At 31.0% G+C, this 15,505-nt stretch overlaps 1 protein-coding gene across 1 annotated transcript in view; it reads left to right on the top strand.

The window, feature by feature from the left end:
- LOC139485828 (cadherin-related tumor suppressor-like) overlaps positions 1–15,505 on the top strand; it is an 80,182-nt gene that overhangs the window by 27,907 nt on the left and 36,770 nt on the right. The window contains exons 2-6 of the mRNA XM_071270474.1: positions 1,048–1,243; positions 1,961–2,304; positions 3,260–3,461; positions 13,215–13,405; positions 13,935–14,856. Coding sequence (XP_071126575.1) covers positions 1,048–1,243; positions 1,961–2,304; positions 3,260–3,461; positions 13,215–13,405; positions 13,935–14,856 — 1,855 coding nt within the window. The remainder of the gene's footprint in view (positions 1–1,047; positions 1,244–1,960; positions 2,305–3,259; positions 3,462–13,214; positions 13,406–13,934; positions 14,857–15,505) is intronic.

Raw genomic sequence — 15,505 nt, 5'->3', positions numbered from 1 at the left:
AATTCCTACCTATTCCACAAACAACATTCAATACTGGTTATTGTATACTGCCATTACAAAACTAATCAATTTTGTAATTATGCGACTAATTGTTTTTGAAAAAAACAGCCTTATTTTATTTATTTAAAAAAATCAGGTTTTATTTCTAAGTCTTTAGGATTACAAATCTAATGCGGCTAGATTTGCTAAGTCGAACACAGCTTAAAGTATTAGTATCAAGTCTGAAGAGATGATTTTCTCTGTTCTTTCCTCCCTAAAAATACAAAATAAAACTATGAAAAATCAACATCTTCTTTCATGTAAAAACCAAATTTTAATCTTTCTGTCAATATAAATGATGACTCGATCAGTATAATCAGGTGTTGAAAATATGTTTATAAGTACTCAGTTCATTACATTTTTTTGGGGTATACTTTTATTATTGGTAAACAAATGATAGGACTATTTTTAAAAGTCTCATGATAACTTGAAGTTTCACTTTGACTTCATGTAAGTAAGTATATACTGTAGCATTACACATTTATTATTGATCAGAAATGGTAGAATGGCACTAATACATGTTGCAATAAAACTTTAATGTACAGTTATATACAAACAAGATGATGATGATGATGATCACATTTATATAAATGCACATCAAGGGAAAACTTATTGAATGTAGTATGAATATTTATCTTGCTCTATATAAAGACAAATTTTAAATTGATGGTAAAATTTTTGAAGGAAGACAGGGTTTCCATTGGAGACACATTATTTTGACTCATTTGGGAATGTGTAACTTCTTTGCTCTTGTTATTCAAAAAATGCTTCTTGCTAAGCGGAGAAGCAGCAATTAACAAATTTCAATCCTTTAGTTTGACCATGACAGGGCTTGAACCTCTCCTGGGTGCTCTCTATATATATATATATTAAGTAGTATATTATTCTTAACTCATAAGTTGTCTCTTAGAAATCCTCATATAAAATACAGAGTTACCAATAGTTTTCAAAATATAAAGGGACAATTATTTATATTTTTCATTTAATTTTTCCAAATATTTATTTCAGGTTGTTGTCACAATTCAAGATTTGAATGACACACCACCAAAGTTCAGTAAGAATCTGTATGCAGAAACTGTTTCGGAGGGGACAGCAACGGGTACAAGAGTTGCTTCTGTTGTCGTCACTGATGATGATACCACTGGACAGGTCAGCCTGGTTATAAGAAGCGGAAGTGATGGGAAATTCATCATTAACAATTCAGGTACGATACAACTTTTCATTTACTTTTTAAACCTTATATTATGATCTCGAAATATACACAGGGGCCTAGGTGGCCAAGTGGTCTAAGTAGATACTTAACTGTTATCACTAGCCACTCAACACTGAGGTTGTGAGTTGGAACCCCCCTATTGCAGGTGCACTCAACTCCAATCTTAATTGACTATTGAAGGTCAATGGTTTTCTGCAGGCACTCCAGCTTCCTCCACCAATAAAAACTGACCAACACAAAATAGCCAAAATGCGGGCTCAAAAGTGGCATTAAAACATGGAAATCAAATCGAAAAACATAGATCAAATGTTGTAATTGACATGTACTTCTCAAAAGGGTAGATTGTACGTGTGTTTAAAAGTTTTATTTAGAGAAGGTATGATAGCATATATCTAGTTCAAAATTTTTTGATTGTTGTATAGGATGAGTATATTATTAGTCTTTATATTGGTAGAAAGTTGAGGTATGATTGCTAATGAAACACTGAGACCAAATAATTATGAATGTAAACAACGGTTAAATAATCTCTTTTTAAGTTCGCACTATTCAGGGCATTAAAATTTTGGTAAGCATAAAATTGAGAATGCAAATGGGGAATGTGTCAAAGAGACAACAATCCGACCAAAGAGCAGATAACAGTTGAGGCTGCCATTTTTATAGCATTTTATAAGACTTCTATATTTAACTTCACTTGTTTTTATTTTTTAGGTGAAATCAAACTTTCATCAAAGCTGGACAGGGAGACAAACAAAAAGCATACACTAGTTGTCCAAGCATCAGATGGAGTACAGACATCTACAGCTACTGTGGTTGTCACGGTTACAGACATCAACGATAGTCCACCAACTTTTAAACAAAGTCTGTACACTTTTGATGTCCCAGAAGACACTGCTGTTGGGACCACTCTTGGAAGAGTGGAGGCTGAGGATTTGGACGAGGGAATAGCTGGAGAGGTCTACTATACCCTCTTGACCACCTGGGGGTCCGATTTATTTATGTTGGACCTCCAGAAGGGTACATTTACTTTGAGAGGAAACTTAGACTTTGAAGAGGTAATTTTGATGGAGAGTATATGTATAAGTGTCTATTCAAGTTTCAAGTCTCAGGGTTTTAAATATTTCATCTTAGCTGCATAGTGAATTTAAAATTCGTTGAATTTTTATGGTGCCCACAAAGACACTCATATAAATGTAAATTTTAATAAACGTTAAATAAATGTCCTTAAAAAAGATTTCTTTGTGATCAAAATATCATGTACGTCTAATTTATTTTCTATCTTTGAACATCAATAATTTAAATTCTGACAATAAAACGAATATATTTCCGCTGGTGAATCATTTTTCATGTTTACAGAAAAGTAATAAACTTTTGAGGAGAAATTCTTATGTTAATAACCTAGGTAATTAGTAAATGTGTATTGAAATGATTAGTTTGACGATTTCACCTGTACTCAAAGTAAACTGTGTTAACAAATGGTGTTTTATATGTCACATCATACAAGATGGATGTTATGTCACATGATAGACAACTGTTGAAGAAGCCATAATTTCATTTTGTTTTGAGCACAATGACATATATATTTTTAAAAAGATTTTGCTTTAAATAGTACAGGGGCAAACAATAGTTTAGTAAGTAAAAAGTCAATAAATGAAACAAAGTGGAAATGGTGGTTTTAAGGCTGGCCTTGTAACTCCCAATCTTTAGAAATGTCATTCAATTTCCCTATCCAGCAGTAATTGCACACTATATAATTTGTTGGTTGATCTTGTAGGATCAATTTTTGAACATTATTTGAAAAACATAATTTTTTCCTAGTAAAACTGCTTCACGAAACTGAACATCATCCAGGCTTTCAAACACAATGCAAATTTTAACACATAAACTACACAGCTATTATCATCTTTGGATAAGAAGAATAGATTTCTCTTTTGTAAAGATAGGATTTTCTATCTTGTTTTTTTTTTTTTTTTTTTTTTTTTTAAAGTTCATGCTTATTTCTATTTTTAGATACAGTTGTATACCCTGAAAGTGAAAGCAGAAGATAGAGGGAGCCCTGTTCTGTCCTCTACAGTCACAATATTTATGAACATCAAGGACACAAATGATAACGAACCTGTCTTTGACCCCATGTCATACAGCACTGAGGTCAAGGAAGATGTTGCCATAGGAACAAGTGTTGGCATGGTTTCTGCCACAGATATTGATTCTGGTAGGTGTATTAGTCGATTACTTGAAAGACTTGCCATCAATGACATTATGTCAAAACTAATTTTGGAAATTTGAATAGAAAAACTTGTCAGTAGTTGCCAAATTTAGGTTGAGTTTTGTTTTGATGGCCACCTTTTCTAGACTCTGGGTCAAGTAGAACTTAAATTAGACCATGTATAGATAATCGCCTATTGTTGAACACTTGAGTTGATATCTAGTTGATTTTATATTGCTTGGTTGCTGTCCTATATCTTTGTTATTGCCCCAGCGGTCTGCATTCAAACATATAACTTTTACTTTCTTTCATCTCTTAAATTAGTGGCTTAGCTAATATAAACACAATCCTTGAAAATTAGTATTCCACAAATTTATAATGAATTCACAATAATTAGGATTATATAAATTCTGGATTGCTTTAGTGATGAATAATAATTTTTTTTTGTACAGAATTGAATTAATGACTGTCAAACTAAAATACCATCAATTAAGGTGGAAATACATGATTTTCAAATCGCAGGACGAAGACAATTTATTCAGTGATAATAAAGAGTCTTTTTATTTGATCGTCACTAAGTTAATACCTACATAACATTTACATTTCAATCAACGGCTTTCTTCTTTTCATTTGGGTTTTAGATTAATTCATTTATTCCGAAACCATTTTCTCTCATAACTCACAGATCCATTTAAAACTGTTGTTCGTTCTTTTTATTGGGACTTTTAGATTAATTCATTTATTCTGAGACCATTTTCTCCTATAACTTACAGATCTAAAGCTGTTGTTCGAGATTAAGGCTTACTTAATTCTATTCAGAAATCGATTTAAAATCCCTTGGTCTGAAAAACATAAAACTTGCTTGTACTGTCAACAAAGAATATTGTTAATTTTCTTCTTTATTTTTATAACCCTGTGTTGTCAAACTAGAAGTTGTAATTGAATTGGGTATCCTGTTTTTTGTGAGGTCCTAAGGGGGTTGTGGAGACAAAATTTGGCTCAAGTTCTTAACCTTGTTTATAACCTAAACAAAGAAATATGTTTGTTGAAGCATTGCTTTTTATTTAAAGTATCATGTCAGCTGTATCACGTTTATGAGGAGTTTTGATGGAAATTATTTTGTTAAATTGAAAAATAATTGTTTGGCGCCCTTCTCTCACCTTTCGGTAAAATTCATAATTGATTCTTTAGGTTACAAGAGAGGTATTATTTTGGTAAAGCTCAAGTAATACTTTTGTATAAAAACCTAAATAATTTACGTTTTATTTTTGGAAAATAATAATTGAAAACATTATAAAGGAATTAAGTTTGCTTATTTTATATGTCTTTTGTCATTGCTGTACAGCTAGTGTCATTGTTTGCAAAGGGACCACCCCAAAAAGTTTAAACTTATTAAAAATCAGTGAAAGAGAAGGATGGGTAAACGGATAGGTAGTTGACAGAAATTGTACATGTAATTTGATTCAGACGTAGAAAGTCGATATCAAATTTATGGTCCAGAAGTCTTACGGGACAGCGAACACTTTTGTGCAAAAAAAATCATATTGGATGCCCAATATATCAAATTATCATTTGTACTGTATTTTCGACAATAGAGCTTTCAACACATAGAAATGTTTTAAATTTCAATTTCTAAAAAGCGATTCATCTTTCTGTCATTTCTATCGTTTCAATCGATATTTTGTAGAAATCCTTTCAAACAAAATGTTGCGTGTTTTGTGAATTCTTGCAAAATTTTAAACCAGACAAAGTCACGATTTTTGTTTAACTTATTGATGTTAATGATAATTGTTTTGAAAAAAAATAAAGTGTAAATAATTGGTCAAGATTTTGCATTATGATACTGTGGCGTTCATTCAAAATTTAAAAGGCCTCCGACGCAATCATCAATCTGTACCTTTTAAAACAATAGACTGAAACAGTTGGCTTTTTTTAATACTGTTATTTGAAAAATAGTTTGTTTTAAAATATCTTTGTTTTTTTTAGTGACCATTGTTCTTTGTGGCGACATTGTGTCATCTTTTAGGATAGCTGTCATTCCGTTATTATGACTAAATTATTGAAAATTCAAATTAGACATAAAGAATGTAATTATTTCAATTTTTTTGCGTGTCGTTAAGGAGATGCATGTGGAAAATTGCTTCAAGTTGTTAAAAAAAGCAAAAAAAACATGATTACAAGTTCTCATGGTTTAACTTAGTCTGACCTCATTTTTTGCTGATTGATCTCATGATGTTTAAATTATCACTGTTCACCTGTGACGTCAAACGTTTGCTGTTGTGAGACTACAAAAAATGAATTAACAAAAATACTGCACTTCAAGGTAAATCGATCTCAAAAGGAGGGTTAGTCCAGAAAGCCTGAATTACAATATTATGGGGACAATATTTTCTTTCCTTTTATGGTCAGCAAAATTGAATTGGATATATAAGTTAAATTAGATAATAAACACACTGGAAACGAAACTTTCACAGCGTTCACTGGGCGAGGGTATATCTATCCCTTTATCAACAAAATTGCTACAAAATAACTAGGGAAATAATATTATATAACAAATTCACACATACTAAAACAATATTTAAAAGACAAAATTGTTATAATACACTGCATTCCTATATATGTCAGATTGAAACAAAAAAAAGAATTCCTTGAAGCAGTTCTGAGTAAAGGAATTGCATAACGCTAACTAAAAATAGTTTGAATCAACTAAAACTTAAAATCATTTCAAAAATTACAGGACAAACGTTCTGTCACCCCCTTATAAGAGGCCAGATTTGCACTGTATAACCGTCTTATTTTAGTCAAGACAGACAATAAAGGTATTATCAAGTTTTAATCAGTTTTACAGAACCCTGTATTTAAGACATGTGATCTCTTTGTAAATGAAATATGCATTGTTTACACAATTTAAATGAAAAGGGTTTAACGATTAATAAGATACCTTCAACTTTATTAAAAGGATGTTCGTGGCAAAATATTTTTATACACATCCTGTATTTGTCTTTGGAATAATTTCAATTCGTTTCATATAAATGAAAAGATATGTGCGGTATACTTCAATGAGAAAGCAAATCCAAATATAGTTAAAATATATTGTTTGTCCTTTTCTGTTTAGATTTTTGTTTTAAATAAAGGAGTAATAATGTACAATTTAGTCATGTTTAGAAACATTTTTATTTTGGTAAACAACTTTTTAAATTGTTATTTGTATGGAGAGTTGTCTCATTGGCACTCACACCACATCTTCCTTTATCTAAATATAAAGGGCTGATATTATCAGATTATTACATGGCATTTTTCATATCGCATGTATTACCAGCCCTAGGTTCAATATCAGCCCAAGAGCCGCATGGCTCGAGGGCTGATATTGACCGAGGGCTGATAATACATGCGATATGAAAAATGACATGTTATGATCTTTTTATCATATGCTTCAACAGTAGAGAAAAATAACAGATTCATATATTGATCCTTCTACGTGGTTCCCGAAAAAGAAGTTGAAAGAGTAAAAAGTTCACGGACGTTGGACCCAAAATTTGATACATTCAATATGAAATCTTTCTATCATATGCCTCAACTGAGGAAAAAAAATCATTTAAATATTGACGAATCGACAAAAAATAATTCAACAACATACATAATGAACAATTCTAAATTATGTTTCAGAAAAACTTAAAAACTGCATTTATTTAATATTTTTTAAATTAATTTAATCATTTTACACAATATATTTTCCACTATTCAAATAATTGTTTTGTACACTACTTTGTAATGTTTTTCACTGAAAACGTAGCATTGAGGTGTATTTTCCGGAATTTACCGAGTATCACCGGAATGCCGTGTGATAACGTTACGGAAAGGCATGTGATAACAATCGAAGCATGTGATAAACTTTTCATATCAGCCCGCTAAGCACCAATTCGGAAAATATGGAAAATACTTTAATTTAATGCTATTATCATACGGTAAAAATCATATGTTATTTAGTCTAAGTATATGATAAGGAAAAGTTATTTCCCTCTTGCAAAGATTTTTTTTATTTCTGTCAAATCTTTAAAGGTTCATTTGTTAAATAAACAGTTGGTGTAGGAGAACTTAAAGTTAAAATCCAGTATTTAATTAATATAGAAACTTTTTTTCTATAAATATTCCATTGCTTTTAATGTATTTTAATGAAAACATATTCCAAAGTGGCTATAAGTATTTGAAAAGTGGCTTTGGACAGACAGACACTGTTGTAACAGTCGCTCCTTTAAAACCTAATCCGAGAAGCGAACAATGAAAAATTCTAAGTAAATATTTGTCTATGAAGCCCAGTATCTGTTTTCAAATTGGACATTTAAAACGATAAAATAATTGTATTACTTTGTTTGGACTAATTGTATCTTTTGTCATGCTCTGATTGGTCGGATTAAGTTTTCGTAATTTTGTCAGGTTTTTGATTACTATAAAATACTTCATGACTGATTTGTTTTTCAAGTCTGGGTTAAAGGAATGTTTTGAGGCTTGGTTTAAAAAAAGAATGGATGCTAAATATTTAAAATATGTTAATCCATATTTGTGAAAATTAAAATTAATCCACAACTAACGGTATTAATACTTATTTATTTCAAGAAATTGTTACAGTGGAATTAAAATGAATAATGACATATCAATATTTATCCAGTTATTTTAAAGATTTTCTATGGAGGCGTGTAACAATTGGGACATGATGAAACCTTTAGTAATTCTTCTAGTATTAGTTTAAGCAAGTTTAAAGTGATTATCAAAAGGTTTCTATATTGGTATTAAAGGATGCAATAACAGCAACAAAAATATAAACATAAATAGATGTTTGCAATTTAAAATTTGTGTAGGAAAAGAACAGAACTGAAATGTCTAAAATCCTTGAAATGATACACCGGCTGTTGTGAAGCCCCATATGTGCAAAATGGCAGATCTGTGTACAAGAAATTTTCTGGATGCTTAATTTTCTTCAAATGAGGCCCAATCAGAGGCAGATCTGTGTGCCAACAAGTCTTGGGCTTCTAAACCTTCTCTGATTGATTAAAATAACATAAGAAAAGGGTAGCTAAAATAAGTGATCGGCTCCTGATCAGGAGATTTTGTGATCATCATTTAAGACCTATAAACTGCACTTATAACCAGTTTTACTGATAATCATTTAAGAGAATAAATTGGTCTGGGTCATAGCTTAATTGATACATCAAGTTGTCAACATTTGACAATTAGATTGAGAACAGCATGTAATTTTCTATAAAAAATTAAACATTAAGTTTTATTTTTCTTTGATCGGACATGATTGAACGATGTAAACTTCAGAATAACAGGTTTGAAACAGACAGTAAGGAGTTTTTACCTTGACAAATGCCTGACGAATAAAAAATAATTATTATTTTGAAAGTATAAGCGAGAAATTGAGATTTTAATTTTTAATTTTGACACAGGCATGAGTTTTTTGGTCATGAATGTTGATTATGTGTCGCGAGTTACCAGGAACCCATCACTGAAAAGTTTAATTAAAACATTTTTATGTAACCTAGATTGCATTCACGCAAGGTCAAGGTCACAATGTAACTTCAGAGCTAACAGAGGGAAAAAAAAGTTCATGGATTCATTTCAAAAGTTGATAATCTAGACAATTTAAATCAGTGTTTATGACTTTTTGTGACATTTTAATTTCTTTTAAAACTTAGATTCTTTCAACAACTTGAGATATCTACAAAAAAATATAAAATTTATGTGTTAAAATTGCAAAGCACTAAACAGTATTTTATGATTACGTTGACATTTGTTAAGCATTCACTGCAGGAAACTGTCTTCTAAATTTTGTATTTAAAGTGGAAATGTGAAGAATTAAACTGAAGAATGTGATCGTTTTTTAAATATTTCATTCCCGTCTACATTTGATATGACTCCTGCTAAAATCTTGACCTGTGATTGAAAAAAGGAGAAAACAAAAATAAATGTAATTTAATTATCTGCTGGTGTTATGCAAGACTATTTGAATTATTTTGTTCCTTGGCATATATCTTTTATTTTTGCTCCAGCTTGCTTCAATCATACCACCCAAATTATTTGACAGATTTCCATAATCTGCATGACCTCACAGTTGTGCATTATCAATTCAAATTGATTTTGTCTTAGTTTCATATTTTTAGTTATGAATCCCACAGGTGTCCCTTTTCATAATTTTCTTCCGCTGATACTAAATCTCTGCCTTTACACTGATATTATGATCAAATCACTCCAATGTCATAAGAAATAAAATGAGTATTGTATAGTAAATTTCCTTCACAAAGTTGGTTTGTGCATGAGGAACAGGTGATGTAAATTTTGTTTTTAACAATTCTGTATTTTTACTGATTTATAGTATAAGACACCTGTTGGAGTTTGTACAGTTTTAAGAAAATCAAATGATCTTTAAATTTGAACCTTATGAGTTTTTCAAAGTTATATGTAGTAATTAAGTTGTCCAGTCTCAACCATAAAAGGAAAGAGGTGAGACCATTTATTTATTGTCCTTCTCACAATATCTTGAGTAAAAGGAGATTTGGGGTTTCAGCAGCATCCTGACAACACAGCAAAATAAAGACATCTTGGATCTAGAGGTCCTCTTCATCAATAGACAAGTTGTCTATAAGAAACCTCAAGTGATAAATTTCCCGAGTCTTGATCTTCTTTGTAGTTTCGTCATAAAATAATACATGTATTTGTTGAAAACATTTTGCATGTATTTAACCATAACCGTTAAAAGAATTGCAGGATTTTCTGACTTGATTCTTTAACAAATCCAGATTTGACTTGTCCTCAAAATGTTCATCAAAATGCTGTGCATCTTTTGCAGATATTTCTGATTAGAGCTAATCAAACACACCCTGTCAGGTTCTAATTTACAGATTTATCTTATCTTGTCCTCAGTACCTACATGCATCTTGTATCCAGATGGGACTTTTCATTTTTCTTCAGGAAGAAAAATGTCCAAATTCATTATAAATGCCAGCTTACATAAGCTTTACATATGATTAACAGATAAACTATCTGGTTTGTGTATGTTTTCCATCTGTACTATGCATTAAAGAGATAAAATTTATACTTTCTGAGGTGAGATTATGACAGGGTTATTATTACTTGGTGTAGAAAATATGATACATGCAGGTTATAATCTATGGAGAATTGAAATGTGCTTCCTTTGGTATATATCATGTTCTATAATGTATGAGTATCTTAGATTTTAAATTCAAAGATTTGGTTCTGGAAATTAATCAAGATATCCAATATGTTTACCTGATTATTTAAAGATTTATTTGTCTGCAGATATCAAAGTTGTACATACCAAAATATAAACACAAAACAAATTTAAAACTCCAATGAGTCCATAGTTAACGAAATGTCTTAAACAACAGGTATCTTGGTAAAGTTGATTTCACTGTCTCACTGTATTATACCACTTTTAAGGGGGAACAGTTCTTGGAATTCATTTAAAATAAACAGCAGCAGATTTGTTGTTGGAGCTGTTCTCTGAAAATGTTTTTATGCATTCAAATTGTCTGCATTTTTAATTGTCATGCATATTGCAAGTTGCATTTAATAAGAATCGAATTAAATACATGTAATACAGAAACAGCTTATTAGATGGGAGAATTGTCAGAATTTGAAAGTTAATTTATTCACTTTTTGAAAAATCTATAATACCAGATTCCTCATGATTCAAATATTTGTTCTGCAGATGAGGGTATGAATCTAAACAAGATCAGTTTAATTTAAATCTTAACATCTTTCCCCAATCCTATGAGCAGACATGTGTAAAATCCCCTTGATTGAAATCAATGGGCAGAAAATGCTATGTTCAAAAACACATCTCACTTTTAATAAGTAACATCTTTTAAAACCATTGAAAAATGGGGTTTCTAATCATTTTTTGTGATGTATGATAGTGTATAACACCTCCCAAGACAAAAATAATGTTGTTATCTGAAGAGAGCCTGTGTTATATAACCGTTAACAACTTATTACATGATAAGGTGTAAGGGAAATGGCTTTCTTGTCTAAATTACATAGTAAATATGTTGGCACTGATATAATATACTGGTATTATCAGGTTTTGTAGGTCATAAAATCAGAATTTATTTGAGCCATTGTTATCTTGCAATCCTTTGTATTTGTGTCTGTTTTGTTGCAATAATGTTTATATAGTTTAGAAAATAAGAAACAAACCAGATTTTTGCTGTATGGGCTTTGCTCATTGTTGAAGGCCGTACAGTGACCTATAGTTGTTAATGTAGGTGTCATTTTGGTCTCTTGTGGACTGAGTTGTCTCATTGGCAATCATACCACATCTTCTTTTTTATATTTATAACAAATATAAATCTGTTTGTAGACTGTAACAACTTTTCCTTAAGTATCATATTGACTCTTTAGTTTGTTTTACTTACATTTTTGACAGTACGTTTAGTAAATCGTTTTTTATTATCGCTATTTTAAAGACAAACAGATCATATCTTGAAATATGAAAAATGATTGGTAAATCACTTTCTGTTTTGACAAATCATAATTTTCTTCCTTCATTGTCGAAAATCTTTAGTTTCTTCAATGCTTCTAACATTCCTTTACTGATACAGTGATACATTTGTAACTCCTATTTAAAATTTGGAATTTTTTAACAAGAATTTAATTTAAGAAACACAATTTGGAGACCAAAATACTTTTCAGCAAGTATTGTCTATAGAAAACTTGTCCCACTTTCTTCCTGCCAAATTTTCACCAATCTTCTACATATTTTGGCTGTTGTGACATACATTTCAATCTTTCTTGTCTAGTAAATATGTAGGCATTGATAGAGAATGTCTTGTATTGATGTTTTCATGATGTGTATGAGAATGAAATAGATCAGAATTTATTGATGGGAAATGCCTATCTAGTTATGTTATCTTTCGTTATGTTTTCAAAGGTGTTGGCACTAAATTGGCATGTTTTCCAGATTAACTTGTTAAATTTTAAGCAACTGCAATTCTGTTTTGAGAGCGTTGATTTAATACATTGTTGTCTAAGATCTATATTTATTGTATTATCTTATGTCTCTAGAATTGGACTTCAGTCAGAATAGAAATGTACTGGGATGTTTCGTGTTGCAGATTCTAGCTCTTTTAAATTTATGAGGCAATATTCCCTAAAATTTGTTAAATTTGAAGCAACTGCATTGTGTTTTGAATGTATTGATTTAAATTGTCTCAAGAATTCTTCAGGCAAAATAAAAAAAATGCATGTTTCATGTGGTCTGGTTATTTGAATATACGAGGCAACATTAAATGCCTAAAATGTGTTGCCAAGATTTATAAGTGGAATAAATGCTATTATCACTGCTAATTAATGTATGTATCGCTTAATTTTGGCTTATGTTCACAAATTATTTTCCTTTGTCTTTTACAGCTAATTTCCGAATGCATGTACAGAGGAAGACTTTGGTTAGCTTGCTTGATTTGTATATTGTACAATTATATTGGGATAATGTCCAATAAATTTAAATATGATATGTATAGGTTTAACTATGTCATACATATTGTTTGGAGATGTAAATCTTAATTACAAGCTTGAATAAACAATTATACAAACAAAGCAAGCAAGCCAACTAAATGTTTACTCTACAAGCATTAGGAAATCAGCTGTAAAGGAGTAGGGAATGAATGGTATTCTCTTGTCAATGGGAAAACTTAAATCATCTTGCCTATGTTTTATGAATTTGTATTTTTTTCTTTGTAGGATTAAACGGTCTGATCTACTATGAAATCTTTGATGGTGACTCACAAGGCCAGTTTGGAATGGGAAAAGAGAATGGAACTCTATACACCACAAAGAGGCTTGACCGTGAAACAACAGCAAACTATAGCCTTACTGTATTGGCTATTGACCAGGCAGAATCTCCTAACATTAAAAGAAGCACAACCACTCAGGTATAGTATTGAAAACATGAAACCAAATTAAATTACAAGTCATAAAATATTGAATTGACTTGTTCAGATTGATGGTCGCATTGCAGTCATGTCAACTCTCTTTTTACATTTTCTAAAGACTAGCTATAAGACTTTTATATAGATTTGTCAGTAAATAGTTTACAATAATTGGACTTTGATGAGATTGATACAAAATTTATTAACCCCCCAGAAATGATATTTGAGAAGGCCACGTACATGTAGAGGGAGAATATCATATCTTATATTTCAACCAAACATCTGCTTTGTTAATACTAGCCTTTATGAGCTAAACTATTCATAAAATTTACTTTATCAAAATGGACACTAAAAAATGACCCCCAAAAAAAGAAAATTAGCGAGACCTCATTTGTATTGGTGAGGAAAATAACTATTTGGGTGCACATAGTTTATCAAGTAGGTTTAAGCTTAGCTTATGAATGCATTTCATTGAGAGTTATATTGTTAAAAATAAATAATCTATTTATATATTGTTCCTTCTATATTTTAGGTGACTGTTATTGTTAAAGATGTCAATGACAATGCACCAGTGTTTCTCACACCATCAGTGATGTCTGTTCCAGAAGACAGACAGATTGGTAGCGTGGCTTTTGTCGTTAAAGCAGAAGACAAAGATATCGGTGACAATGCTGTCATCAATTTCCTTCTCTCCTATCATCCACAGTCACCATTCAGGATAAATCCGTCAACTGGAGAAGTTATAGTCAATACAGCGCTGGATAGAGAAAGTACGCCCAACTATACTGTTACCGTCTCTGCTTCTGACAATGGAAAAACAGCTAAGACATCTTTACAGTCGCTAATGATTAAAATCAGTGATGTCAATGATAATAAGCCTATATTTAATCCTACGTCCTACAGTAGAATAATAGCAGAAGATACAAAAATTGGAACAACACTCAAAACGGTCACTGCAACTGATCGTGATGAAGGATTAAACGGTAATGTGCGCTATTTCATTGTTGATGGTGATCGAAATTTTGATTTCACCATCGACCAGAGCAGTGGTGTTATTCGTATACAAAAGAATTTGGATTACGAACGTGTGCAAACATATTCACTGAGAATACAAGCCGAGGATAGTGGAAGTAATACACAATCTGCATTTGCAGATGTTACAATCAGTATACTGGATGTTAATGATAATAAACCAGTTTTCGTTAATTCACCATATTATCCTCTAGTTCAAGAAGAGGCTGACAATCTTCCAGTCCATGTTCTGCAAGTTTCCGCTCGAGACGAGGATTCTGGGAATAACAACAGAGTTACATATGGATTTCGTGAAGGAGATAAAGTTAATGGGGAAGTAGTGTTTAGGATGAATAACACTTCAGGGGAGATAACTTGTCTAAAGAAATTGGACCGAGAAGAGCGTGAAGAGTACCAGCTAACAATAGTAGCTTTTGATTCAGGTAAGTCTGGATAAGAAACACATAACTATGAATAAAGGGGGGTACAAAACATATGGAAGTTAACTTTTTAATCGCAAATCATTAGTTAAATAAAATCTAAAATTTACACTAAATTTATAAGTTTTGGCATTACCAATTTTTGCAGTTTTCATTGCTAAAGTCTGAATCAAATTATTACAGTAAAAAAAGTGCAAAGTCATAAATCCATAAAAATTGGTACTCACGAAAAAATAAATAAAATACTGCATGTACAGTTTATATGGTGTAACAGTAACTTTAAATATTTCTATATTTTGTGAGACAAAATATTGTCATATCTTTGTGGAATACCTCCCAGAAAGAAAAAAAAAGAAAAAGGCTTTCAGGACTAATTTTATCAGGAAGTTCATCACTGGCAACAAAATCTTTTTCACCGCCTAGGTGTGATATAAATTATGTTTTATATACCTGTGTATTTTACATTGGTATCCGTTCATCAGAAGATTATTTTTTAAGTACTTTTCTTTTGCCGAAAGGATTGTTTTATTGATAAACATGTTGCGATAAGAGCATTATTATATGAAATATTCACTTAAAATTCAATTTTCTGCATTTTTACCTTGATTTTTTATCTGACCTAACGGCAAAGCTTAATAGAGCTGATAATTTT

This window comes from Mytilus edulis, chromosome 8 (assembly GCF_963676685.1).
Source record: "Mytilus edulis chromosome 8, xbMytEdul2.2, whole genome shotgun sequence".
In the NCBI taxonomy this organism is placed as follows: Eukaryota; Metazoa; Mollusca; class Bivalvia; order Mytilida; family Mytilidae; genus Mytilus; species Mytilus edulis.
Note: the sequence above shows the minus strand (reverse complement) of the source record. Positions and strands in the feature narration are given on the sequence as shown.